The sequence below is a fragment of the Ailuropoda melanoleuca genome, chromosome 19 (genome assembly GCF_002007445.2).
Source record: "Ailuropoda melanoleuca isolate Jingjing chromosome 19, ASM200744v2, whole genome shotgun sequence".
Classification (NCBI taxonomy): Eukaryota; Metazoa; Chordata; class Mammalia; order Carnivora; family Ursidae; genus Ailuropoda; species Ailuropoda melanoleuca.
Genome location: NC_048236.1, coordinates 28,801,983 through 28,829,459, shown reverse-complemented (window position 1 = coordinate 28,829,459; position 27,477 = coordinate 28,801,983). Strand labels below are relative to the sequence as shown.

At 35.0% G+C, this 27,477-nt stretch overlaps 1 protein-coding gene across 1 annotated transcript in view; it reads right to left on the bottom strand.

Annotated features, from left to right (window-relative positions):
- The window catches only part of MEI4 (meiotic double-stranded break formation protein 4), a 189,741-nt gene that overhangs the window by 56,616 nt on the left and 105,648 nt on the right, over positions 1 to 27,477 (bottom strand). The window contains exon 3 of the mRNA XM_034648277.1: positions 13,590 to 13,721. Coding sequence (XP_034504168.1) covers positions 13,590 to 13,721 — 132 coding nt within the window. The remainder of the gene's footprint in view (positions 1 to 13,589; positions 13,722 to 27,477) is intronic.

The following is a 27,477-nucleotide window of genomic DNA, read 5'->3' as shown; positions in this document are numbered from 1 at the left end:
ATTCAGTCATGAGTTTGCTCACAAGTGTCAGCAAGTATTTTGCTAGGGCTAAGACTGACCCCCATTGTCTACCTCCTGTCTTGCTTCGGCATTCTCTCTCTGCTCATGTGATTTTACTTGACACTCCACCGAAACTGTCTTTTGATTAATTTCAGCTTCTTTGTAAAATGCTATCTTTACCACCTTCCTACTTATCCTCATATCAAGGTGAGAGGTTGGTTAATGGGGCCCAGATTGGAGCTAGACTGGAGTTAGGATTCTTTAACATTCATATAAAGTATAAACTAAGCATTTATGCCTCTTTTTCTTTCTTTTTTAAAAAAAAATTTAAAAGATTTATTTATTTTAGAGACAGACAGAGACAGAGCGTACAGGGGTTTGGGACAGAGGGAGAGGAATGAGAGAATCTCAAGCAGACTCCCTGCTGAGCATGGAGGCCATTTCAGGGCTCAATGTCTCCACCCTGAGATCATGACCTGAGCCAAAATCAAGAGTCAGATACTTAACTGACTGAGCCATCCTGGTGCCTCCACCTTTTCAATTTTTATGTAAGTTCCAGTTAGCTAACTTGCAGTGTACAGTGTAATACTAGTTTCAGGTGTAGAATTTAGTGATTCAACACTTACATACAACACCCGGTGTTCATCACAATAAGCGTACTCTTTATCCCCATCAGCTATTAACTGATCCCCACCCCCCCACACATCCCCTCTGGTAACCATCAGTTTGTTCTGTATAGTTGAGAGTCTGTTTCTTGGTTTTCTTCTCTCCTTTTTCTCCCCCTATATTCATTTGTTTTGTTTCTTAAATTGCACATATGAGTGAAATCATATGGTTATTTGTCTTTCTCTGACGGACTTACTTCACTTAGCAAAATACCCTTTAGCTCCGTCCATGTCATTGCAAGTGGCAAAATTTTATCCTTGGGTTAAAGGCTGAGTAATATTTCATTATACACACCCCCCCCATCTTCCTCATCCACTCACCAGTCAATGGACATTTGGGCTCCTTCCACAGAAATAAACACACATAACAATGGAACAGAGTGGGAAAACCCTGAAATGAACCCACAACTACATGGTCAATTAATCTTTGACAAAGCAGGAAAAAATATCCAAAGGAAAAAAGACAGTCTCTTCAACAGGTGGTGCTGGGAAAACTGGACAGCAACACATAAAAGAGTGGAACTGAACCATGTTTTTATACTATACACAAAAATAAATTCAAAATGGACAAAAGACCTAAATGTGAGACAGGAAACCATCTAAGTCCTAGAGGAGAACACAGGCAGTAACCCCTTTGACATCAGCTGTAGCAACTTCCTACTAGATATGTCTCCTGAGGAAAGGGAAACAAAACCAAAAATAAACTATTGGGACTTCATCAAAATAAAAAGCCTCTGTACAACAAAGGAAAAAATAAAACTAAAATCCTATGGAATTACATATTTGCAAATGATATATCTGATAAAGGGTCAGTATCCAAAATATATATAGAACTTATAAAACCCAACACCCAAAAAACAAATAATCCAGTTAAAAATGGGCAGAAGACATGAACAGACATTTTTCCAAAGAAGATGTACATCAGATGGCCATCAGACACACGGAAAGTTGCTCAATATCACATCACTCATTATCAGGGAAATACAAATCAAAACTACAATGAGATATCACCTCACAAAAATTAACAACACAAGAAACAAAAGGTGTTGGTGAGGATGTGGAGAAAGGGAAACCCTTGTGCACTGTTGGAGGGAATGCAAACTGGTGCAGCCACTCTGGAAAAGAGTATGGAGGTTCCTCAAAAAGCTAAAAATAGAGCTACCCTATGATCCAGCAATTGCACTATTAGGTATTTACCCAAATACAAAAAATGCTAATTCAAAGAGATACATGCACCTCGGCGTCTATAGCAGCATTGTCAACAATAGTAATGCCTCTTTTTCCACGTCACCTTTCCACATAAACAGTACACTCTACTTTTGTTAAAGTATAAAAATAAAATATATTGATAAGCCAGCTTTCAGTAGCATAAAATTTTAGTAATTCCTGATCAGAAGGCTGATTCTATGAAAATCACATACCATCTCGTTACCCAGAGAAATCTGCAAACTTATAACAAAATTCTTATAAACAAAACAGAAAACTTGTCTGTTGCTTCGATAGAGATATTTACCCCACAGATGCTTTGTAACTATTTGTTTACTGACTGGCTTTTCCTAAATGACAGCTGCTTGAAGAGGAAGAAAGCCATTGAAAGGAGTTACTCACAAGCTTTCCAACACAAGGTCCCAATGGCATAATGATTGAGAAATTAAAATCAATATCTTGATTTTGCTCTCAGTTTTGAACAGCCAAACAATGCAGGCCCTTAGAAAATCAATATGTCAGCAGTTTATGGAATCCTACAGAAGCCACTTTTTCAAAGTCATTTTCAAAATAAATAGAAAACAAAGTGATTATGTCACAGATGGTAAATATACAATAATCATGATGAGAAAATTCTGTCACTCCAAACAAATAAAAACTTAATTTTAATTAGTTGATAAAGACTCCAAGTAGGTATACATAAAATAATACCTGTCAAGATATTATGAAAGTGTTATCCTCACCATCATATAAACAATTTTTTCAAGACCCAAGAGAACTGCATTTAAGTAAGTACACCTATAGGAAAGGATGGCAAGATAAGGATACAAACCCCCTTTCTCAAAAATCTGGTTCACAGATTATGGAAGCAGATATTAAAATTGATACAAATACATTACCTACAGTAATTTTACTTATATAATAAATAAGTGGGACAATATACATATGAGTTGCAGACGACAGGTTAAAATATAAAACAATGGCAGTGAAATGCAAAGAACTATGGTGATCAGGCAGGAACAGAAAATATTGCATAGTTGATCTTCCAGACTCTGGAGTCCGATTTTGGGGGTTCAGTAATGGGTGCTGGGCTGACTGCCTGTGGGCTGGTTACTTAAAGCCTCTAATCCCACTTGTCCTCTTTTGTAAAATGGGAGCAATACGACTTCATAGTGTAGTTGGGAGAATTAAATGACATAACCAGAAAATTAAAATTAGTAGCTATCTATTTTGAACAAAAAAATACAGGTAAAATCCTTGGAGAAGTATAAAATGTTTAGAATCATGTTTACCACATAATAAGGCTCCATAGATATCTATGATAATAGTTATTAGATTTCTCACTAATTTTTATAAAATAGGATCTCTCCTACATCTGATATACTAGTACATTGGACATTGGATCAGATTCACACATATTATATTATTATACTATATGTTCATTTTGACTTAGTGATTATTTAGAAAGCTTTCCAACATTAGAAACTAAAACTGATTTTCATACATGCTTGGTGACATCTTAACATTCGTTGATAGGAACAAAGAAATAGTCTTTAAAGTGAACTAAAAAACTGAGTATAAAATCATTGAGAAAAATTATATTATTATATTTTCCTTGGGTTCAGATAAAAAAGATTTCAAAAAATATATTTTAAATGAGGTATAGCTCACACAGTGGAATGCCCAAATCTTCAGTGCACATTTTGATGAATAGTGAGTGACAACTGCATACCCCCATACACCTATACCGCAGTCCTGTATGCCCCTTTCCAGTCAATCCCAGGCCCACTCCCTGAGTCAACACTACTGCAATATCTTTCACCATACATTAGTTTTGCCTAATTTTAGAACTTCACAGAAATTTAATCATACCATATATGTTCTTTTGTGTCTGGCTTTTTTTTCTTAGCCTAGTACTTTTTAGGTTCATCTCTGCTGTTGTGTGTATTACTGATTCAATACTGAATTTAGTATTCATTCCACTGAATATGTTCAAGATAACTTGCTTATTGATTCTTCTCTCATTGGGAATATGAGTTATTTCCAGATTGATACTCAAAATTAAAATGCTATGTACACTCCTGAACAATTGTTTATGTCAACATAGCCCTTGAATTGCTCAGCCATATGGTAAGTATATAATTAACCTTCTGAGAAACTGCCACTCAGCTTTACACTCCCAGTAGCAATTAATGAGTTCCCACACTCCCACCAAAATTTAGTAGTGTTACTCTTTTCAATTTTAGCCATCCTGACCACTGTTCAATGTATTTTTCTGATGACTGATGATATTGTGCATTATTCCTGTATTTATAGGCCATTAGTATATCTTCTTTTCTGTGTTCAAATTTTTTGCTTGTTTTTATATTGAGCTGTTGGTTGGTTCTCAATTGGATTACCTTAGCTACGTCTAAAATCAATTAGCCATAGGTGGGTTGGTTTATTTCAAGATTATCTATTTGGTAGCTTTTTGGTAAACTCTAAGATTTTCTACATTACTATCATGTTGACTCTAAATATAGTCTTACTTCTTCCTTTGGTTGGGTTCCACCTATGTCACAGTCCAGGAAGGTTCTCTAGACCAAAAGTCAATGTGATCATGGGGCTCATAACATTTGTTTCCCTCATCTTAGGAATCACAGTTTGGTACTGCCTGTTTTTTTTTTCTTTTAAGATTTTATTTATTTACTTGAGAGAGCGAGAGCAAGAGAGAGAAAAAGAGAGAGAAAGAGAGAGAGAGAGAGAGAGCGAGCAAGCACATGAATGGGGAGGAGGGGTAGAAGTAGACTCCCTGCTCAGCAGGGAGCCTGATGCTGGGCTTGATCCCAGGACCTGGAGATCATGACCTGAGCCAAAGGCAGATGCTTAACCAACTGAGCCACGTAAGCGCTCCCTGTACTGCCTGTTGTCTGAAATTCATGAATTCATATATTTATCTAGATTTTTAGCTTACACTGGAGAGGCTAACTCTGTTAATAGTAAACTTCCATGACTTTTTAAGTTCTTTTTAATAAATAGATATTTTTATATCTATGCTTTTCAAAAAAAGATCTATGCTTTTTCAAAAAACAATCATTTTAATATGTAAGTTTGGGATACAAATTGCTAATATGAGTTGAATGCAGCTAGTGTAATAAGGTCAACTTCTGAAATGTATCTCCATGAATCAGTTTCAGAAAATAATTGAAACCATCAGCGGTCAATTCATATAGCAATAACCTATATGTTCAACAAAGACTAAATAAATCAAGAATGTGAATATAATAAGATACTACTGAGTCACTAAAAATCACATTTTCTAATGAAAGCAAAATCATGAAAAGTGCTAATGATATGCTATTATACGAGAAAGCAGAAAGCAAAACTATGTGCTATATGATACAAATTATTATGGGGAGCAAGAACCTCTAAGAGTTAAAAAGAAAACTGGAAAGACATAAAATGTGGAGTATGATATTAATATTAGTATTTTATTTTTAGATTTCTTGCATAATCCATATTATATGTTATAAATATATATTACTCTATATCTGACAAAAATTTTAAACCATTTAAGCTTGGCATATATAATAGCCATTAACATTCTTATTGAAATAAAGCTTGTTTTTTCTTTGTTTGTACATCCTTTCCCATTTCACCTTACTTTTCTCTGAGTCCCTATTCTCTTTTTTTTTTAAATTATGATATGTTAGTCACCATACAGTACATCATTAGCTTTTGGTGTAGTGTTCCATGATTCATTGTTTCCTATTCTCTTTTCTAATTTTATGATTGCCATATAGTTGTGATATTTCCCAAATTTTTAGGTATGCCCCTTTCCTTTCTTTCAGATTTTAATTTCATATTGCCCTGTGCCGACATTTAGATTACTTCAATGTTTCCTCAAATTTAATATATCTAAAGTAAACTTTCTCTTTTCACAAGCATTCCTTCCTAATTATCCTCAATGACATCATTTTTCTTATCTCTTAGTTTTATAGTATTAATTTTTCCACTGATTCTCCTCTCCTTCACACTGAATCTCTCCTGGAGTCCTCTGGATAACACCCCTTATATACAGTGGTTATCTCTATTGCTGCTTGTGGAAGGTTTATTGCACTGACAGTCCCAAATAAATAGCCTCCCTCTATTCATGCCCTTTGCCTGTGTTGGCTCCTACTCTGATTCCATCTCTTACCAGCATATAACTGAATCTCTGAGCCTTAGATGTGATGGACCCCTTGGACTGACTACATCAATAGCCATTCTATCACCTCTTCAGAATAACAAAGCTGAAAAAGCATAAAACTACATTATCTCTTTTTTTATTGAATTATACTTGACATACAGTAGATATTAGTTTTAGATAAATAAGACAGCGATTTGATATTTTTATACATTAGGAATGATCACCATGACAGGTCTAGTTACCATCTATTACCATACAAAATTATATAATATAATTGACTATATTCCCTATGATGTACGTTACATTCCCATCACGTATTTATTTTATAACTGGAAGTTTGTACCTCTTAATCGCCTTCACCTATTTTGCCTGTCCTCTCACCCCACTTCATTCTGGTAACCACCAGTTTGTTCTTTGTATCTATAAGTCTGTTTCGGTTTTGTTTGTTCATTTGTCTTGTTTTTCTAGATTCCATATATAAGTTAAATCATATGTCTCTCTCTTCTCATTTATTTTCACTTCTAGGAACCCCCCTGTTGTCACAAATGGCAAGATTTCATTCTTTTTTTTTATGCTGAGTAATACTCCACTGTGTGTCTATGTGTGTGTACTATATCTTTCTTTATCATTTCATTTATCACAGACACCTACGTTGCTTTCATATTTTGGCTATTGTAAATAATGCTGCAATGAACATTGGGGTACATGTATCTTTTCAAATTAGTGTTTTCATTTTCTTCAAATAAATACCCAGAAGCGCAACTGCTGGATGATATGGCAATTCTATTATTAATTTTTTGGGGAAGCTTTGTACTGTTGTCCATAGCGGTTGGACCAATTTATATTCTCACCATCAGTACAAGGGGGTTCCCTCTTCACGTCCTCAGCAGTACCTATTATTTTCTTTTTGATACCAGCCATTCTGTTAAGTGTGAGGTGTTATCTCATTGGTTTTGATTTGCATTTTCCCAGTGATTAGTAATGCTGAGTATCTTTCCATGTGCCTGATGGCCATCTATATGTCTTCTTTGGAGAAATGTCTATTCAGATCCTCTGCCCATTTTTTAATCAAGTGTTCTGTTTGTTGTTGTTGTTACTGAGTTGTGGGAGTTCTTTCTGTATTCTGGATATTAACTCCTTAGCCAATACATCATTTGTAAGTACTTCTCCCCTCAGTAGGTTGCTTTTACATTTTGTTGATGATCTCCTTCATTGTGCACAAGCTTTGTAGTTTGATGTGGTCCCACTGTTTATTTTTTCTTTTGTTAACCTTGCATGAGAGACATATCTCCGAAAGAAAATTACTCAGACTGATGTCAAAGCATTTCTGCCTATATTTTCTTCCAGAAGTCTTATTGTTTCAGGTCTTACATTTACGTCTTTAAACGAGTTGAGCTTATTTTTTGGGTATGGTAAGAAAGTGGTCTAGTTTCATTATTTTGCATGTAGCTGTCCATTTTTCTCAGCACCACTTATTGAAGAGATTGTCTTTTCCCCATTGTATATTCTTGTCCCCTTTGTGGTAGATTAATTGATCATATAAGTATGGGTTTATTTTGGGCGCTCTATCCTGTTCCATTGATCTATGTGTTGCTTTTTAGACAAGTGCTGTAACTATTTTGATTACTATAGATTTGTTAGTACAGTTTGAAATTTGGGGGAGTGTGATGCCTCCACTGTTATTCTTCTCAGAACATTGGGGTCTTTTGTGGCGATTATTTGGGGTCTTTTGTGGTTCCATACAAATTTTATGATGATTTATTCTAGTTCTGTGAAAAATTTCATTGGAATTCTGATAGGGATTTCATTAAATCTATAGATTAGTTTGAGTAATATGGATATGTTAATACTAATTCTTTGATCTCTGAACACAATGTCTTTCCATTTAATTGTGTTATGTTTAATTTCTTTCATCAATGTCTTGTATACAGTTTTCAGAATACAGGTCTTTTACCTCCTTGGTTAAATTTATTTCTAGATATTTTATTCTCTTTGATGCAATTTTAAATTTTTTTCTTAATTTCTCTGATAGCTTATTATTATTATTATTATTATTATATAGAAACACAACAGATTTTTTATTGACTTTGTATTCTGTAATTTTACTTAATTCATTTATTACATGTAATAGATTTTTGGTGGAGTCTTTGGGGTTTTCTCTACATAGTATGTCATCTGCAAATAGTGACTGTTTTACTTCTTCATATCTAGTTTGGATGTCTTTTATTTCTTTTCTTGCCTAATTGCTATAGCTATGACTTCCTATACTATGTTGGATAAAAGTGGAGAATGGGCATCCTTGTCTTATTCCTGATCTTAGAAGAATAGCTTTCAGCATTTTACTATGGAGTATGCTAACTAACTGTGGGTTTGTCATATATGGACTTTATTAGGTTGCAATGGATTCCCTCTGTACCCACTTTGTTGAAAGTTTTTAATCATAAATGATGAATTTTGCCAAATGCCTTTTCTGCATCTCTTGAGACGATACGATTTTTATACTCTGTTTTGTTAATGTGGTGTATCACATTGATTGTGAATGTTAAATTCTCTTTGCACCCCTGGAATGAACTCCAGTGGGCATGGAGTATGATCCTTTTAACGTATTATTGAGTTTGGTTTGCTAACATTTTGTTGAGAATTTTTGCATCTATGCTCATTAGGGATATTGGCTTGTAATTTACATTTTAGCTCTGAAGTGCGTCTCTTTTAGGAAACATATAGGTGGATCTTTTTTTTTCCTTTATCCATTTAGTCATTTTTATTTTTTTAATTGGGGCACATAGTTCATTTACATTTAAAGTAATTATTACTGGGTATACATTTATTGCCATTCTCTTAATTGCTTTCTGGTTGTTTTTGTAGTTCAATGTTCCTTTCTTGTTCTCTTTTCTTGTGGTTTGATGATTATTTTTTAGTGCTATGTTAGGATTCCATTCTCTTTATCTTTTGTATGTCTATTACAGGTTTTTGGTTTGTGGTTACCGTAAGGTTCATATAGAACATCCTAAGTATTCTGCAGTCTATTTTAAGTCGATGGTGACTTAACTTTGAACACGTTGTAAAAGCACTACATTTTTTACCCTCCTCCCCATATTTTATACCTCTGACGTGATATTTTACTTTTTATTTTGTGTATCCCTTAACTAATTATTATAGATGTAACTGACTTAACTACTTTTGTCTTTTAACCTTCATACTAGCTTTATAACTGATTGATTTACTACTTTCACCATATGTTTGCTTTTACCAGTGAAATTTTTTTATTTCATAATTTTCTTACTTCTTCTTATGGCCTCTCTTCCACTTAAAGAAGTCCCTTTAACATTTATTATAAGATTGGTTTACTGAAAATGAACTTTAACTTTTGTTTGAGAAACTATTTATGTTTCCTTCAATTCTGAATGACAGCCTTCCTGGGTAGAGCATGCTCGGTTTCAGTGTATTTACTTTCAGCACTTTGAATAGATCATGCCACTCTCATCTGGCCTGTGAAATTTCTACTGAAAAATCAGCTGACAGTCTTATGGGTGTTACCTTGTATGTAACTAGTTGCTTTTCTCTTACTACATTTAATATTTTATCTTTATCTTTAATTTTTGACATTTTAATTATTCATGTCTTAGTGTAGACCTCTTTGACTTCATCTTTATTGGGGCTCTCTACATTTCCTGGATCTGGTTATGTATTTCCTTCCACAGGTTTGGCAAGTTTTCAGTTATTATTTCTTCAAATAATTTTTCTGGCCCCTTCTCTTTTTCTTCTGAAATACTTAAAATGTGAGAGCTATACATTTGATGATGTTCCAGAAGTCCCTTAACCTATCCTCATATTTAAAATTCTTTTTTCATTTTGTTATTCGGTTTGGATGACTTCCACTACCCTTTCAGATTGTTCATCCATTCTTTTGCATCCTCTAATTGATTCCCTCTAGTGTATTTTTCTTTTCAGTTACTGCATTTTTTCAGCTCTGATAACCTGGTTCCTTTTTATACTGTCTCTTTTTTGAAGCTCTCATTGTGTTTATCAATTCTTCTCCCGAGTTCAGTGAGCACCTTTATGACCATTACTTTGAACTCTTTATCAGGTAGATTGCTTATCTCCATTTTACTTAGTTCTTTTTCTGAGGTTTTTGTCTTGTTCTTTCATTTGAAATATATTCTTCTGTTTCCTTATTTTGCCTGACTCTCTGAACTTGTTTCTGTGTGGCATTTTGTGGGGCACAGGAATGCAATACCTCCTGGTCATCAGACCCAGGCGCTCCAGGGGTGTTCTTTGTGCAGACTCTGTGTGGCCCCCAGTTGTTGGCTGACAGTCCCAGCTGCAGCTGTTGTGGGCGTGCTGGTGGATGGGTTTAGTTGCTGGTGTGGCTGCTTGGGAGGCCTGGTGGCAACTGTTGTGGATGTACTTCTGAGTCAGGCTCTTCCCTCCCTCTCTGGGGCAGGAGTTGCTTTGGAGGAGTCCTGGACCTGGCCAAGACTGCCCACGATGTCAGGGTGGGAACCGCTTTGGAAGGACACCTGGCAGGGTAGGTGGGTTTGAGTAGGGAAGCCACAGAACACCAGGGTGGGTCACCCAGTGCTATCAGGGTAGATGGAGAATGTTCAGAACTAGCATGGGCTAACTAGGCTGAAGGAGGATAAGAAAAATGGTGCCTGCCAGCACTTCTGTTCCCAGAGAAAGTTCCTATAGATCCCTGCTCCTCCAGCACATGCCCTAAAAGTAGTCAGTAAATCTCCTTTATGTATGGCCCAGGTACTTTTCAAACTGCTGCCTCTATGCTGAGTCCCAGAGGGAGTGAGATCGTGCTCAGGCCATGAAGAACAATGTCAGCTTCTTATAGCCCTCTTCCTCTCCTGAAGCTAAGCCCTACTGATTTTCAAAGATCCTAGAGTTAAGTCCGACTGATTTCCAAATCCAGATATTATGGGGGCTTACCTTCCTGGTACATATCCTTGATGGGTGGAGGTGATCAGTGTGGGCTTCTCTCACTCTTCAGGAAGGACCTCCACACCTGTGATCTCTCTCTCATTTGTTGGTTGTCATGCTGGGGGTTTTGGCTCCCAACAGGAATACTTCTCTGACCCTACCCTTCTTGATGTGGCTTTTTCTTTATATCTTTAGCTGTGTTAAAGTTGTTCTGACAGTCTTCACATTCTTCTCCGAGAGAGTTGCTCTATATGTAGTTGTAGTCTTGGTGTGTCCATGGGAGGAGGCAAACTCAGGGTCTTCCTATCCTGCCATCCTGATCCCTTTCCTCTGCATTGGTTAAACTACATTTCCTATACTCTCTTGCTGCTAGGGTTATGAATAGAAAGTTGGTTTAGAAACAAATGCACTCACACAAACTTTGTAGTTCAAACTGAATCACATAGTGAGACAGGTATAGCAAAGAGCACACATTTGTCTGTTGTATATTGTGGCAGGACTGTTTTCTGGAACCTATGATAGTAGCAGCAGCTCCTTGATTCAGCAGGCAGCTTCCTAGTCATGATGACAAAGGCAGGAATTCCTCTGGCAGCCAAATTCTGCTGTGTGATTATGGGAGTCATTCACGAAAGTACAGCCTGAAGTTTCTTTCCTCGGCCCTCTCAACAATCCATAGCTACTTATGCATCCTTTCTGCTTAAAATGGCTGGAGTGAATGTTGTTGTCTACTATAAGAATGCCAAATAATAGTCTGTCTTTGTCTTTAAACAACTATACTAACATCTCGATTGGGACAATTCATGTCTGTCTTTGTCTTTAAACAACTATACTAACATCTCGATTGGGACAATTCCCCAGAGAGGGAGGGAAGAGCCTGACTCATTAATGCGTTATTACCTGCCAAAAAAGTAGTTATTGTAGTGTTATTCTTATTCTCAAGTGATTTTACAATCAAAATACCTATGTTTGAATTATGACTTTAAAATATGTTCCTTCTGCAATCTTGGTCAAGTTGCTTAACCACTCTGAGGTTTGATTTCTTTATACACTAAGTAAAAAGTACAACTACTTCATGGAGATTTGTGAAGACTAAATGAGAATATGTAAATAAAAATTTCTTGTCTGTACTTTGTTATTTTCCATACAAATAATCTGATTTGATCAAAGTCATTTCCCACATTGTTTCCTGTTTTTAAACTCCATGACCTTACCTTGCTTTTTAGAATGCCGGGCACACATTTTATTTATTTTTTTTACAAGATTTATTTATTTTAGAAAGAGAGAGCACACATGAGTGGGGCGAGGGGCAGAGGGACAGAATCTTCAAGCACACTCCCCACAGAGCACGGAGCCCCATGCAGGGCTCCATCTCATGACGCATGTGATCATGACCTGAGCTGACACCAGGAGTCAGACACTTAACCGACTGAGCTACCCAGGTGCCCTTGGGCACACATTTTAAAAACTACACCCTATGCCTCTATATTCTGTTATCTTCTGCTTTTCAAATAGATTTTTCAAGTTGTTTCTTTTCCATGAAGCCCTTTCAGGGACCTGCAACCTACCTTGATCGATTCCTTGATGTTAGAGCTCTTACAAGCACGAAGTATTTTAGCACTTCACTGTTTCCCAAATGGATTTTCAGCTCCTTAACATCAGTAACAATTACTTTAAAAAAAATCTCACAGAACACTTATGAGAGTTTACCATTTAGCAGTCCCTTGAAAAATTGCTGCCTAGATGATTTATCATGTTATTCAGTGAATTCAATTAGATTATACAGTATTTTTGGAATATACTGTTAAATGTAGGGAACACAGATATAAGTAATGGTTAAACGTTATTTAAAATTATATACACAATATTTTTTTCTAATTAAATTTGTTCTTCTTTACCAAAACATTTCTTCCTCTGATTTCCTTTAATTGTGCTTAATTCTACCACAGAGACGGTAATGATATTACAATGGTTGACAAAGTGAACACATAATATACCAGGGTCAACATTAAAATATAGGAACGGCTTCTGTTCCTTAGGCATGTTTATCAGCATTGATGTGAGAGTCTGCACAGATGAGAGGACCTAGAGCATAAGTTTTCAACCTTGGCTGCACATTGGGATACCTGAAGAACTTTAGGAATACCAATACCTGCATCTTAAACCCAGAGACCTTCATTTAATTGAACTAGCATATGGCTTCACAACAGGATGTTTATAAGTTAACCAGATGATTCTCATGAGCAATTAGAAATAAAAACCACTGGTGAGAAGCTTTTTTTACATTTAGCATCCTCTCCCATTCACTTTTCTCTCACTGTTTTGCTTTAGGAACATGCTGCCCAATTAGATTTAAGGCCAGTCATGTAAGCATTCCTTGTCATCAGTGGCACCTTTGGCATACATATACATGTAAGGATGATAAGATGGTATTATTTTGAAAACGATTTTCTGAAAATATCTTTGTAATTTTAGTAGACAGTAACAGTATTCACATACTCTAGGAAAAAAATGGCAATAACTAAAATACCAACCTGGCAGGAAGCAAAGAGAGGAGAAAAAGAAAGAAAAGTCTATAGCTGTATTAACTATAAATAAGAGTTACAGTTTCAGGCTATATGTACCTGATTGATGGTACCCAGAACATCAGTGAAGCTGTTTACTTCTGATAGAAGCAGAGATATTATAGATTTTCTCAACAAGCTGCAACTTCCCAGGGTTACCAGATTCTGGGACACATAATGCTGCACCTGAAACTAAAGATAAAAATGAATAGGTTTCTATTTTTATCAAGTCACGTCAAAACATATTTAGTGGGAAATTTCTAAGACTTTATTACTAAATCCATACTGTCAGGAGTACAGAAGGTGTCAGCATAATTCTGGGTCATTCTTAAGCAAAATCATGAAACAGACAAATTATAACTATATAATAAAATTTTGTACAGCAGTTAATATTTTGAAATGTATGACAAAGTGCTGAAATGGAAGTTTTAGTTGAAGTATCAAAATAAATAATTATATTTAGATGATAGACCATACATAGAATGAATAAAGAAGATAATACTCTTAAGCCCTTACCCACTAGATAGAAGCTATAGATATAGATATAAAAGGTGAAAGAATGGAGTTTGAAGATGTCTTTTGGGATAGATACTGGTGCACTATGAATTCCACTCTACACTGGAGACAGGTGGGAAGGACTTCTTTGTTCTCCATAAGTCAAAAGAGAGGCACTTTAGAGATAGGAGAAAAAAATGTAGGACTCTAAATTTTCATCTAGAGGCAGAAAAAAGTACTCACCACTAAATAAATGTAAAAGGACAATGGGAGGCAATAAACTATATTTTTATTAGGAGAAAGGCCATTTGATTATTAATCACATTAAGTTGTGTATAACTCATAGCTGGAACTTCATTAAACATGTCCCTTAATATATTTTGGAGAAAGGAAGTTTCAGAAGTATCTTGAAACAAAGAAATAGCACCTACCCTGTCATGTTCTATAGAGTAAAATCATATTGAGGAGACATTACTTTTGTATAGAAAATGTCTAAATGACAATGCTAAATAATGCCATATGAAAGTAGGAAATGTCACCTGTGTCCTTTAAGATAAACAGTTAACATAGATTTTTCTCAAATTGATATTTTAATAATATACTTTAAAAGTTAATCAATGACGGGGGCCTGGGTGGCACAGCAGTTAAGCGTCTGCCTTCGGCTCAGGGCGTGATCCTGGCGTTATGGGATCGAGCCCCACATCAGGCTCCTCTGCTGTGAGCCTGCTTCTTCCTCTCCCACTCCCCCTGCTTGTGTTCCCTCTCTCGCTGGCTGTCTCTATCTCTGTCGAATAAATAAATAAAATCTTTAAAAAAAAAAAGTTAATCAATGACAATCAGTGAACAGATTATAGAGTTCAAGAAATTTCTATTATAAATCTGGATATGCATAACTAGTTCTTAATAATAGTTTTTAAGTCAACTCAATCCTAAAACCACATCAAGTTTATTACCATAGGAAATCATAGTTATTTATTGTTGTTTCTCAATAATGTAACTGGCTAAGACTCGCACCCTCTGTAATTCTCCAGTGCCATTTTTTTTTGCAGATTGTTTACATTTTTGTTTGTACCTGAAAAAAAGAATACCCTTATCCAAGCTCTGAAACAAATTCTGTTGGGTATTTCACTGATGCTCTCGTTGTTTACCTTTCTTAATATTTAAGTCTTTAGGAGATAAAGAAAAAAATTCACAGTAAAATGAAAGATATTAGAGAGTGAGAAATCAATTATGAGGGTAGTCATGGGGTTAGGTTTCTGGACTCTGGAATCGAATACTGCCTGAGTCATTAAATAATAGTCCATTGTATGGATATACCACTTCTGTTTATCCACTCACCAACCAATGGACATTTGAGTTGTTTCCACCTATTGGCTATTAGGAATAATGCTGCTATATACAGGTTTTTGGGTAGGTACAGATTTCTAATTCTCTTGGATACATATTTTAGGAGTGGCATTACTCAATAACATTGTAACGCTGTGTTGTTTTGAAGAACTGACAGACTACTTTCTAAAGTGACTATACCATTTGATATTGCCACCAGCGATATACAATGATTGCAATTTTTCCATATTTTCATTACATCCTCATCAACACTTGCTATTTCTTTTTATTTTAGCCACCCTATTGTATGGTGCGAAGTGGATTCTCACTGTGGTTTTGATTTGCACTTCCCTAATTACTGATGATTCTGAGTATCTTTTCATGAGTTCATTGGCTATTTGGATATCTTCTTTGCAGAAATATCTATTCAAATTCTTTAGCTATTTTTAGCAGGTTTACTTATTTTCTTATTGTTGAGTTATAAGAGCTTTTTTATATAGTCTAGATACAGGCCCCGTATCAGATATATAATTTGCAAATATCTTCTCCCATTCTGTGGAATGTCTGTTCTCGTGGTGGTATCATTAATAACACAAAAGTTTGTCTATTTTTTTTTTCTTTTGAGGTCATATCTAAGAAACAAATGCCTAACTCCAGGTCACAAATATTTATTCACCTGTTTCCTTCTCAGAGTCTACAGTTTTATCTTTTTAGGTCTATGATCCATTTTGAGTTAATTTTGGTAGATGGTCCATTTGTATGTGGATGTCTGGTTGTTCACCATTTGTTGAAAAAAGGAATTTATTCCATTGAATTGCCTTGGCATTCTTGTTAAGATCAACTGACTATAAATGTAAGGGTTTACTGATGGAGTCTTGGTTCTATTGTATTAATATATATACCTATCCTTAGACCAGAACCACACTGTCTTGATTGCTATAGATTTGTAGTAAGTTTTGAAATTAGGACATGTGAATCCTCCAACTTTCTTCTCTTTTCAAGATTGTTTTGGTTATTCTGGGCTCCTTTCATTTCCATGTGAACTTTAGCATCAGCATGTTAATTTCTGCAAAAAAAAAGGAGGCTGGGATTTTGATAGCAATTATGCTGAATCTCTACATCAATTTGAGAAATATTATCATCTTAATGATATTAAATCTTAGGTTCCATAAACATGGAATATTTTTTCTCTTTATTTTCAACATTTTGTAGTTTTCTGCAAAGATATACTACTTTTGATAATTATTTCAAAGCATTTTGTTATTTTGCATGCTATTATAAATTGAATTATCTTAATTTTAAGGTCACTTTTTAACATTCCATAGTACGTACTCTCTTAAACATATGCAAAACCATGGATTGGAAAAATTGGAATTATCTATACCTTCCTCCTACAGTAAAAAAGATAAATCAATAAACCTAAGAGTCATGGATGAGAATTAAGAACAGATGACATATGGCATCCTCTTCAGTTCCCTTTTTGCTTAAAAAAAAATTTACCACTAGCCATTAAAGACTAGAAATGAAATTTGTAACAGAATTATCATTATCGAAATGGTATTGCTGTATAGCATTTTCATGAACATTTGGGATACACTTGGATTCTGTAATCATCTGTATGTTCTCTAAGAATTCTGTCTCATAACCTATCAGGAGGCTTCCAAAACCTGATGCACCTTGCCTATCTCTCTGCTGCTGGTATTAACTAGTACTACTACTACTATTCTTACAACTATTACTACTACTATTCCTATCTCTGAGAGGTGAGTTAATCTAGTAAAAAACTCAGACTCTGAAGTCAGACTACCTGTTGTTCAAACCTGCCTCTGTAACGTACTACCTATGTGACCACGGATAAGTTACTATACTTCTCTGTAGCTTAGTCTTCTCATCTATAAAAGGAGGCTAAGAATAGCTACTATTTCATAAATGAGTTAACCCATGTAAATACTTGTAATGGTGCTTGGTAAAATGAACGCTAGCTATTTTTAAGTCTAAGAAAGGAAGATAATCAGATGGAAATAGTAAGATGTCTCCCTCCTTTCCCCCATCACATCTGCAGCTTTACAGAGAGCTTGCACCTCCTCCACCCTGCTGCTTCTGTCAAGGAGGAGAAGCACAGGTATGACTGAGCTCTGGACTAACATGCCAGAGGAAAACCGTATAGGTAAAGACATGCAGAATCTGCTCCTTTGGCTTTAGTTCCCAGAGAATTTAATCTCGTTTGACTACAATGATAAGAGACTCTCAGTGGGTGCCTATCTCCTGACTAAGAAGACTTCTCAGTTTAAAAAAGAAAGAGAAAAAGTGAAAATTAGGAAAAAAACAAGGTATTGACTAAGAATGCTTAGATCAAGCTCTGTGGTTGGCCCAAAATATGCACATATGACTGACATATGGCACAGCCCAATTCTTTAAGGCAAAAGTTCCAAGTAGGCCTTTATTATAGTAGGGTTTTACTCTAAAACTATGTATAAACCCATGGGCAAGATTCTGGAAATCTCAGAGGTGCCACTAAGTGGAAATCTACAAACTAGAGCTTGGCAGTTTCCAAAGGGAAGTCACAGGCTTTATATACACTGGGAGGAACTCCTACAAAGTGTGTTTGGAAGGACAGTGCAATAGCAAACAAGTTCAGCCCACATCAGAAGAACGGCAAGAAATAACGGGCACCCTGATGAGTACAACAAAAGAACAGAGGATCTTGAGAAGAGGTTATGTTTGAAGAACCATGATCTATCTGTAGATAGCAGGATCTCAGTTTTGAGTAGATGGTAAGAAATTGGGAAGGCTGACAAATGCAGAAAAGCAAGAAGAGGTAAATAAGACAGGAACTCCATTTCCATCTCTGCCAGATAGGGAACAAGGCACAAAAAATGTTTATTGGGACTAGAATGTGAGGTCAGAAGTTCCAGAAGCACTACTAAACTACTAGTTTGAAATGAAATTATCCATGGCTCCCTGGATCACTGTTATGGAACAGGTGAGAGCCAAGAGCCTGAGGAAGAGTTAAGCACACAGGTATGGGTCAACTGATTGCTGGGAGAAGAGGCGTGAGTAAGGGGCAAAGTTAAACTATGTAATGACACTGAACTACATCAGGGTGTATTTATCATGGAGCTTCAAAATAAAGCAAGACTTTTTTTAAAAAATCAGAAGGCAAACAAATATTTGCTTAGGTTTATAGCAAAAAAAGACAAAGAAGGGGCAGTCTCATTATGAAAAAATGGTATAAAATTAACACATGACAAAAGAAAAACTATCTTATTACCATTTTTCCCATTCAAAGAAATGATCTTCGGTGTGGAGATAATAAAAAATAATATATATAAAAGATAAAGCAGAATTAAAGTTTCAAATATAATAAGTATATGAGCAACTGGCTATCTGAACTGAAATCAAAATTTGAAGAACTTTATCCTAAAGTATACAAAGTACTTGTAGATGGAATTAATAATATTATAATTACTGAGAAGCCATACAAAAGGCACTTAAAGGAATAGAAGTGGGGAGTGTTATGTGAATTTTTAAAATATGAACGTTCATGTCTTAATCCACAGAATAATATATATGGATTCTAGGACCATTTGAGGATACTGCTATGCAGAAAATTTTTGAGAACTAAGAAGAGCATACAGAGTCCATTAGGAAAGTGCATCAATTAAGAAATAATGTCAGGCCACACTAACTTTAATTCCTGTCCTATTGTGGTAGAGTTGCTATGTTTTATCAAAAGAAGTCCCAGACACAGAACGCATTGATTTCAACAAGGCCTCTGAGCAAGCCCTTAGGATTTCTTTTACATACAGTAGGGACGGCTTAAGATTCAGAATGGGTAAATAAACTGCATCTAAAAAGTAAAGATTGTAATTGCATGGGTTCTTCCAATAGTACTGGGCATGGTTAGTTTTTAATGAATAATTTGAACAAAATCTTTCAAATCAAAATTTAAACTCTGCAATACTGGTAGAGACCACTAGTGCTGTGGTAGCAGAATAAAATTCAAATGAACTCTCTGACCTATAATAATTAGTCTCAAATAAGCAAAATGTAATAGAGATATAGGAAAAGCTATGTCTGTTTAAGTTCCTATAACCTGTTAAAAGGCAGAATTATAATTATATATAGATATTTTAACTTTTTTATCTGCTAAGCACTTATTGGGATTGGAGCTGAAGACTGTCCAGAAGTATCCAAAAGCCCCCTAAAGGGACTAGTGGCACCTTCATAAGAGTTCTCATATTTCCTGGAAGATGATCACATGGGCTTGGGTGGGGCAAAGGCAGTGATTTCTGTTAGATGGTCATTTTCAAAAATGACTTGTTCATTGTGACTCAGAATCTGGAAAGCTCTGGAACCCTACCCAACAAGCTTTAAAACAGCCATGTGCCTGTATACAGAGGGGACTGTGCTTATTTATGACCAACTTCTCAAAGGCAACAAATTAATAGGAAAAAATTTCATTTCCTTATCATTAGGGACTGTGTGACATTTGAGTGAAAGTCAAAAGTAAATACTAAAAACATGGCATTTTATGCACTCAAAAGGATGTGGGGAGGCTGTAGAAACCATATGCCTTCTCATTTAATCAAAACAGTTTGCATTGTTGAGTCACTGACATTTGTTTAAAGATGTACATGCATCATTAATATTAGATAAATCACACTTCACAGCAGGATAACAGAAAAGTGGTGAGTGCTTGCAAGTTCACAAATGAATTCTGTGAAATAAATGAAAAGAAAACAATTTCAGGGGCGCCTGGGTGGCTCAGCTGGTTAAACATCTGCCTTCAGCTCAGGTCATGATCTCAGGGTCCTGGGATGGAGCACCATAGGGGTCCCTGCTCAGTGGGGAGTGTGCTTCTCTCTCTGCCTCTACCTGCCCCCTCCCCACATACTTGTGTTCTCTCTGTCTGAAAAAAATAGATAAAATCTTCAAAAAAACCAATTTCAGATCAAAGGTATATAATCATCACTGAACAGTGACAGAGATTGGTTATGTGGAAGGACGGCCTATGGATATATATTAGAATACTGAATCATTCCTCCTCTTTCTATTTTATCTATTCGTATAACTACTAATGAATGAAACCAAGTAAAACTAACTAAAAACTACTGGAACAATCAGAATTATGCTTGTTTCTTCTGCCTAAAGATTTAGACAAAAGACTTGGGACACTCCATCTAGTATCTCAACAACACTGATAATGACATTTCCCATTTAAAAATTGAAGTAAGTGACACTTAGAAATGTTAAGTTCACATGGTGAGGGCCAGAGTCTAGTGTTAGCTTCAGATCTTTATTTTTTAAAATTTTTAAATAATTTTTATTTTGTTATATTAGTCACCATACAGTACATCCCCAGATCTTTTTTTTTTTTTAACTTGAATTCCTATTATCTCTGCTTCCAGCCAAGCAAAACTTACAGGAAAATGTGGCATCAGAGTAGCAGAAAACAATATCAAAATAAATATACTATAACTTTTAAGCTCTTATTTTGCACTGCGTACATTGCTCATTATTTATACACTGTATCATTTAATCCTTAAAATCACCCTATGAGGAGGTATAATCTCAATTTAAATAATAGGGACCCAGGTTTAGAAAGAGTAAGCAACTTGTTCAAAGTTAGATCAAATATACATAAGAATCACAATCCCCTTGTGCTGTTGTTACCATTGCATACCCAAAGCCATCATATCTCAATCTCTCATGAAAGCATAAAAATTCTGAAAGCCCCCAGGAACATTTATGGAAAGTTTCCAACCACTTGCCAGATTCTGATAACAATGTTTATCAGTTACCACAGTGAATTAAGGAAACACAATTGCTAGACTGTGTGCCATCAATTTCTGTTAACAGACCAGCACTGGAAGTAAGCTGAACAGTAGGGAAGAAGAGACTCAGATAGACAGGGACAGATGGTATCGGCCCTAAATCTGGATAGACGATGCACTAGTAAGTGTTCCCTACTTTCTAAAGCATCTGACATTATATTTCACCCCCTTTATTCTCCTATTATTCTGTAATTAATATGCATTAATCATATAAATAAGAAAACTAAAGTACTTAGGACAAGGAAAAAACATTTTAGGGGAGGTTACTTCTGGGAAGTTGGGGAAATAGCTATGAAAACCCTTTTCCCATAAATGTTATAAGTGTACCAAAAAACTTTTGAAATAACCAAAATATTTAGCAATATCAATCACAGCTATTAATATAAATCTAGCTTATCAGAATGTGGATGATCACAGTGGGGAAGCAATTAGCAGGCAGTAATGTCCAGAAAATTGACCTCTAGAACTGACCAAGCCTTTAAGCAAACTGGCATGAGTGAGGGGCCCTGCCACTCCCCTAGCTCTCCAGGATCAGAGCAGCACCAATCTGTGCTGTAGACAGAAACTTCTGTACAAAAATCCTAAAACTTCAGTGCAGTAAGAATGAAGGTTAACAATCCAGACTCAATTGAAAGTAAATCATAAAAAAAACAATTTTCAAAAGCTCTCACTCACAAGAAGTATAGACTATAAAAGTAAATATGTTACATAGTTTAGAGTAAAAGTTATTGCTGCAATTAATTACATAAAATGATGTTTTAAAAATAACTAGATGTATTAAGATTCTTTTAAGGTAGGCAAATACTCATGAAAAACCATGATTCTAAATAGGACACAACAAAAAGCTGTAATAGCCAAACATAAATGGTTATACATTCATTCATTCTTTATAGCAAATATTGACTGAGCATAGTCCATGTGCCAGTGACTGAGCTAGTCCCCATTATCACTTAGATTCAATGAAGAATAAAATAAGATTACTTTCGCTTCAGTAGTTACTTCTGCTTATGGTTGGCAAGATACTTTAAAAAGCTATCAAAATGCAATCCAGCTTGATCCTGATGTGAAAGAATACTTTCCAAAAAGTTAAAAACGTGATTCTCATACAAATTTAGAGTGAATACATGTCAAGGGTGTATTTACATTATTAATGACTGTAAAGAACATTTGGGAATTGAGTATTGGATTTTAAGAAAAAATACTGGAATAATACTGTTAGGTTAGATACAAACTGATTAATATCCTACAAGATAAACCCCTAACATAACCTGTGAGTGTGTGTGTGTGTGTGTGTGTGTGTGTGTGTGTAGAGAATGTTTGTGTATAGAAATCATTTACATCTATACCAGATAGGAATTATGGGTTAATATAGAACTTTGCAAAATCAGGGATACGACAAAATACATCACCAGACATTTAAATAATCCTTGGGTTAGCCTGTTAGGTAATGCCCTAGGGTGTCAGGATAAGCAACCAACATTTATTTACAGGATCTTGATAATGTATCTTAATACTAGATAAAGTAACATATATTAATGCATTGCTGAATTCTTCAGAAAGAAAAGGAGATTCTCAGAGGCCAAAACAAAAAGGGGAAATAAAAATTAGATAAAATCAGACAATTAACTTTCAGAAATGGATACGTATACCAAGGTCGCCTTGTCGGCAAATAATATTAGCTGTACAGAACTCTCAGCTAAGGCCTGGACCCTTCCAAAGTAGTCTAATATTCGTTAGGTTAATCTTACAGAGCTAAAGTACTAATTAAAGATTGGCTGATAAACATCTATGTGCCAGGAAAAGAAACCTCCAAATTAGTACTGATACCTATAGTAGGGCTAGAAACAGTCACCTCTAAAAATGTGCAAAGCCAGCCAGGTCTCTGTTGGGTCTGCAGTTCAAATTAACACTACTGAGTACTCCAGGAGCCCACACTGAGAAAGTAAGCTAACTTTGTATTTATAATTGGAAGATGCAAATACAAAACCACTTTTTTTTCAGCTTTATTGAGATATAATTGGCATATGACATTAAGATGTACAATGTGATAATTTGATAACTTATGCTGTAAAATGATTACCACAACACAAGAGGGTTAGTTAACACATCATTGTTTCACATAATTTTTTTGTGGTGAGAACATTTAAAATCTACTCTCTTAGTATCTTTTAAGTATATAATACAGTATGATTAACTGTAATCACCAAGCTGTTTATTAGATCCCCATAATTTATTTATCTTATAACTGGAAGTTTGTGCCCTTTGACCAGTATTTCCTACACCCCACAGCCCCTGCTAAAACACCATTCTACTATGAGTTCAGCTTTTTTAGACTCCACATGGAAGTAATACCAACAGTATTTGTCTTTCTCTGACTTATTTCACTTTACATAACGTTCTCAAAGGTCTATTTATGTTTTGCAAAAGTCAGGATTTCCTTCTTGCTCATGTCTGAATAATACTCCGCTCTACGTATCCACACCACATCATCTTTATCCATTCACCTGCAGATAGACATTTAGGATTGTTTCGGTATCTTGGCTACTGTGAGCACGCTGCAATGAACAGGGGAGCGCAGCTACCTCTACAAGATCCTGATTTCCTCTGGATATATACCTGGAAGTAGAATTGCCGAATCTTACGATAGTTCTATTTTCTAATTTTCTGAGGAACTCCATACCATTTCCCACTGTGGCTGCACCAATTTACATTCCCAGTGCATAAGAGTTTCTTCTTCTCCACATCTTCACCAACACTTTTCTCTTGTCTTTTTGATGACAGCTGTTCTGACAGGTGTGAGGTGGTATCTCATTGTGGTTTTGATTTGCATTTCCGTGATGATTAGTGATGTTCAGCATTTTTCATGTACTTGTTGGCCATTTGTGTATCTTCTTTGGAGTTCCTTTGCCCATTTTTTAATTGGACTGTATTCTGATAGAGATGTAAGGGTTCTTTATCTTCGGCTGCCTTTCCATTTTGTTGATAATTTCTTTTGCTGTGCAGCTTTTTTGTATGATGAAGTCCCATCTGTTGAATTTTGCTTTTGTTGCTTATGGTTTTGTTTTTGTTTGTCTGCTTTGCTGGTGCTCAGTCCCAGTTCCATCTCTACCTTTCTTTCTTTTTATCAAAGTATAAATGATATACAATATTATATTAGTTTTAATTATCATATTAGTTTTATTATACTACTAATTAGTTTATAACTATGCTATATATAGTTATAATCACTTATAGAACATAGCGTTTGGTATTTATATACATTGTGAAATGACCACCATAAGTCTAGTTACCATTTGTCGCCACACAAAGTTTTTATAATACTGACTATAATCACTATGCTGTAACTTATTTATTTTATAAATGAAGATTAGATCTCTTAGTCACTTTCACCTATTTTATCCAGCCCCCAATGTTCATCCCTTCTGAAAGACCATCAGTTTGTTCTCTGTATCCATGAATCTCTGTTTTGCTTTGTTTGTTCATTTGATCTGCATTTTAGATTCCATATTTAAGTAAAATCATGTAGTATTTGTATTTCGGTCTGACTTAATTCACATAGCATAATGCCTTCTACATCCACCCATATAGTTGCAAAATGGCAAGATTTCATTCTTTTATGGCTAATATTCCATTATACACGTAGGTTGTTCTCTATCTTGGCTATTGTAAATAATGCTGTGATGAACACAGGGGTGCATATATCTTTTCAAATCAGTGTTTTCATCTTCAAATGAATACTCACGAATGGTACTATTAAACAATACAGGGGTTCTATCTTTAATTTTTTAGGAACCTCCACATACTGTTTTCCATACCGGCTGCACCAACTTAACATTCCCAACAACAGTGCATAAAGGCTGCCTTTTCTCCACATGCTTGCCACCATTTGTTATTTCTTGTCTTTTTGATGACAACCATTCTGATAGGTGTAATGATATCTCACTGTGGTTTTGAATTTCCCTAATGATTACTGATTTGATCATCTTTCCATATGCCTGCTGACGATCTGTATTTCTTTTTTTGGAGAAATGTCTATTCAGGTCTTCTACCAATTTTATAGCACATTTTTTGGATACTTAGTTGTAGGAGTTCTTTGTATACTTTGCATATCAACCCCTTACTGAATGTGTCACTTGCAAATATCTTCCCCTATTCATTAGGTTACCTTTTTGTTTTGTTTTGTTGATAGTTTCCTTTGATGTGCAAAAAGCTTTTAGTTTGATGTAGTTCCATTTTAAAATTTTTGTTTTTGTTGTCCTTGCCTGAAGAGACAGATCCAAAACAGTACTGCTAAGATGGATGTCAAAAACTTGGTGCCTGTGTTTTCTTCTAGGACTTTTATGGTTTTAAGTCTTATATTTAAGTCCTTAAGACAATTTGAGTTTATTTTTGTTTGTGGTATAAGAAAGTGGTCCAGTTCCTTCTTTTGCATTTTCTCCAATGTATATTTTTACCTTCTTTGTCATAGATTTATTGACTATATAAGCATGGGTGTATTTCTGGGCTCTTTCTTCTGTTCCATTGGTCTATGTGTTGGTTTTTGTATGAGTACCATACTGTATTCAATATTATGGCTTTGTAGTACAGTATGAAATCTGGGAGTGTGATACTTCCAATTTGTTCTTTCCCAAGACTGCTTTGGCTATTCAGGGTCTTTTATGGTTCCACACATATTTTAAGATTATTTCTTCTATCTGTAAAAAATGTCACTGGTATTCTGATAGGGAATGCAGAGGCTCTTCAGATTGCTTTTAGTAGTATGGATATTTTAACAATATTCTTCCAATCCATGAGCACAGTATATCTTTCCATTTATTTGTGTAGTCTTCAATTTCTTTAAATAATATAGTTTTCAGAATACAGGTCTTTCAACTCCTTGGTTTAAATATTCCTTGGTATTTTATTCTTTTTGATGAAATTGTAAATGGGGTTATATTCTTAATTTCTCTTTCTGGTTGTTTGTTATTCGTGTACAAAAACAAAACAGGTTTCTGTATATTAATGTTTTATCTTGCAATTGTAATGAATTCATTTATTAGTTCTAATATGTTTTGATGGAGTCTTTAGGGTTTTCTATGAATAGTAACACGTCATCAGCAAAGACTGACAGTTTTAGTTCTTCCTTTCCAATTTCAATGTTTTATATTTCTTTCTCTTGCCTACTTTGCTGTGGCTACAAATACCAATGCTATGTTGAATAAAAGTGGAGAGAATGGGCATCCTTGTCTTGTTCCTGGTCTTAGAAAAAAAAAAAAATCCTTCCATTTTTCACTGTTAAGTATGATGTTAGCTATGGAATTGTCATATATGCCCTTTATTATGATGAGGTATATTCTGCTATAAACACTTCGTTGAGAGTTTTATCATAATTGGATGTTACATTTTGTCACTTTTTATGCATCTATGGAAATGATATAATTTTAAACCTTTGTTTTGTTAATGTTCTGTATCACTTTGAATGATTGGCACATGTTAAGCTATCCTTGCATCCCTGAAATAAATTTCATAATATCATGGAGTATAATCCTTTCCAGGTATTGTTAAATGAAGTTTGCTACTATTTTGTTGAGGAATTTTTGCAATCAATGTTCATCAGGGATATTAGCCTGTAATTTTTTTTTTTTTTTTGATAGTGTCCTCGTCTGGTTTTGGTATGAAGGTGATGCTGTCCTCATAAATGAGTGTAAAAGTGTTCCATCCTCCTCAACTTTTTAAAATAATTTGAAAAAATAGTTATTAACTATTCTTTAAATGTTTGAAGAGTTCACCTGTGCAGCCATCCTGTCCTGGACTTTTCATGGGAGTTTTTTCAGTACTGATTCAGTGTCTTTTTTTTCCCTTGAAGTATAGTTGATATACTCATATTAATTAGTATAACTAATACTAGTTATATTAGTTTCAGGTACAACATAATGATTTGACAATTCTATACATTAACCTACGCTCACCATGATAAGTGTCGTTGCTATCACCATACGATGTTATTACACTATTATTGTCAAAAAAATATTATGGTCTATAATCTCCATGTACTTTACATTTCAGTGATTTATTTTATAACTGAAATTTTATATTCTTAATTCCCTTCATTTATTTTTCCCATCCGCCGCCCAAATCCCTCCACTCTGGCAACAAGCAGTTATTCTCTATATTTTACAATTCTTTTTTTGTTTCTGTTGGTTTATTTGTTTGTGTATTCTTTTGTTTTATATTCCACATATAAGTAAAGTCATATGGTATTTGTCTTTCTCTGTCTTATTTCACTTAAAATAATATCCTCTAAGTCCATC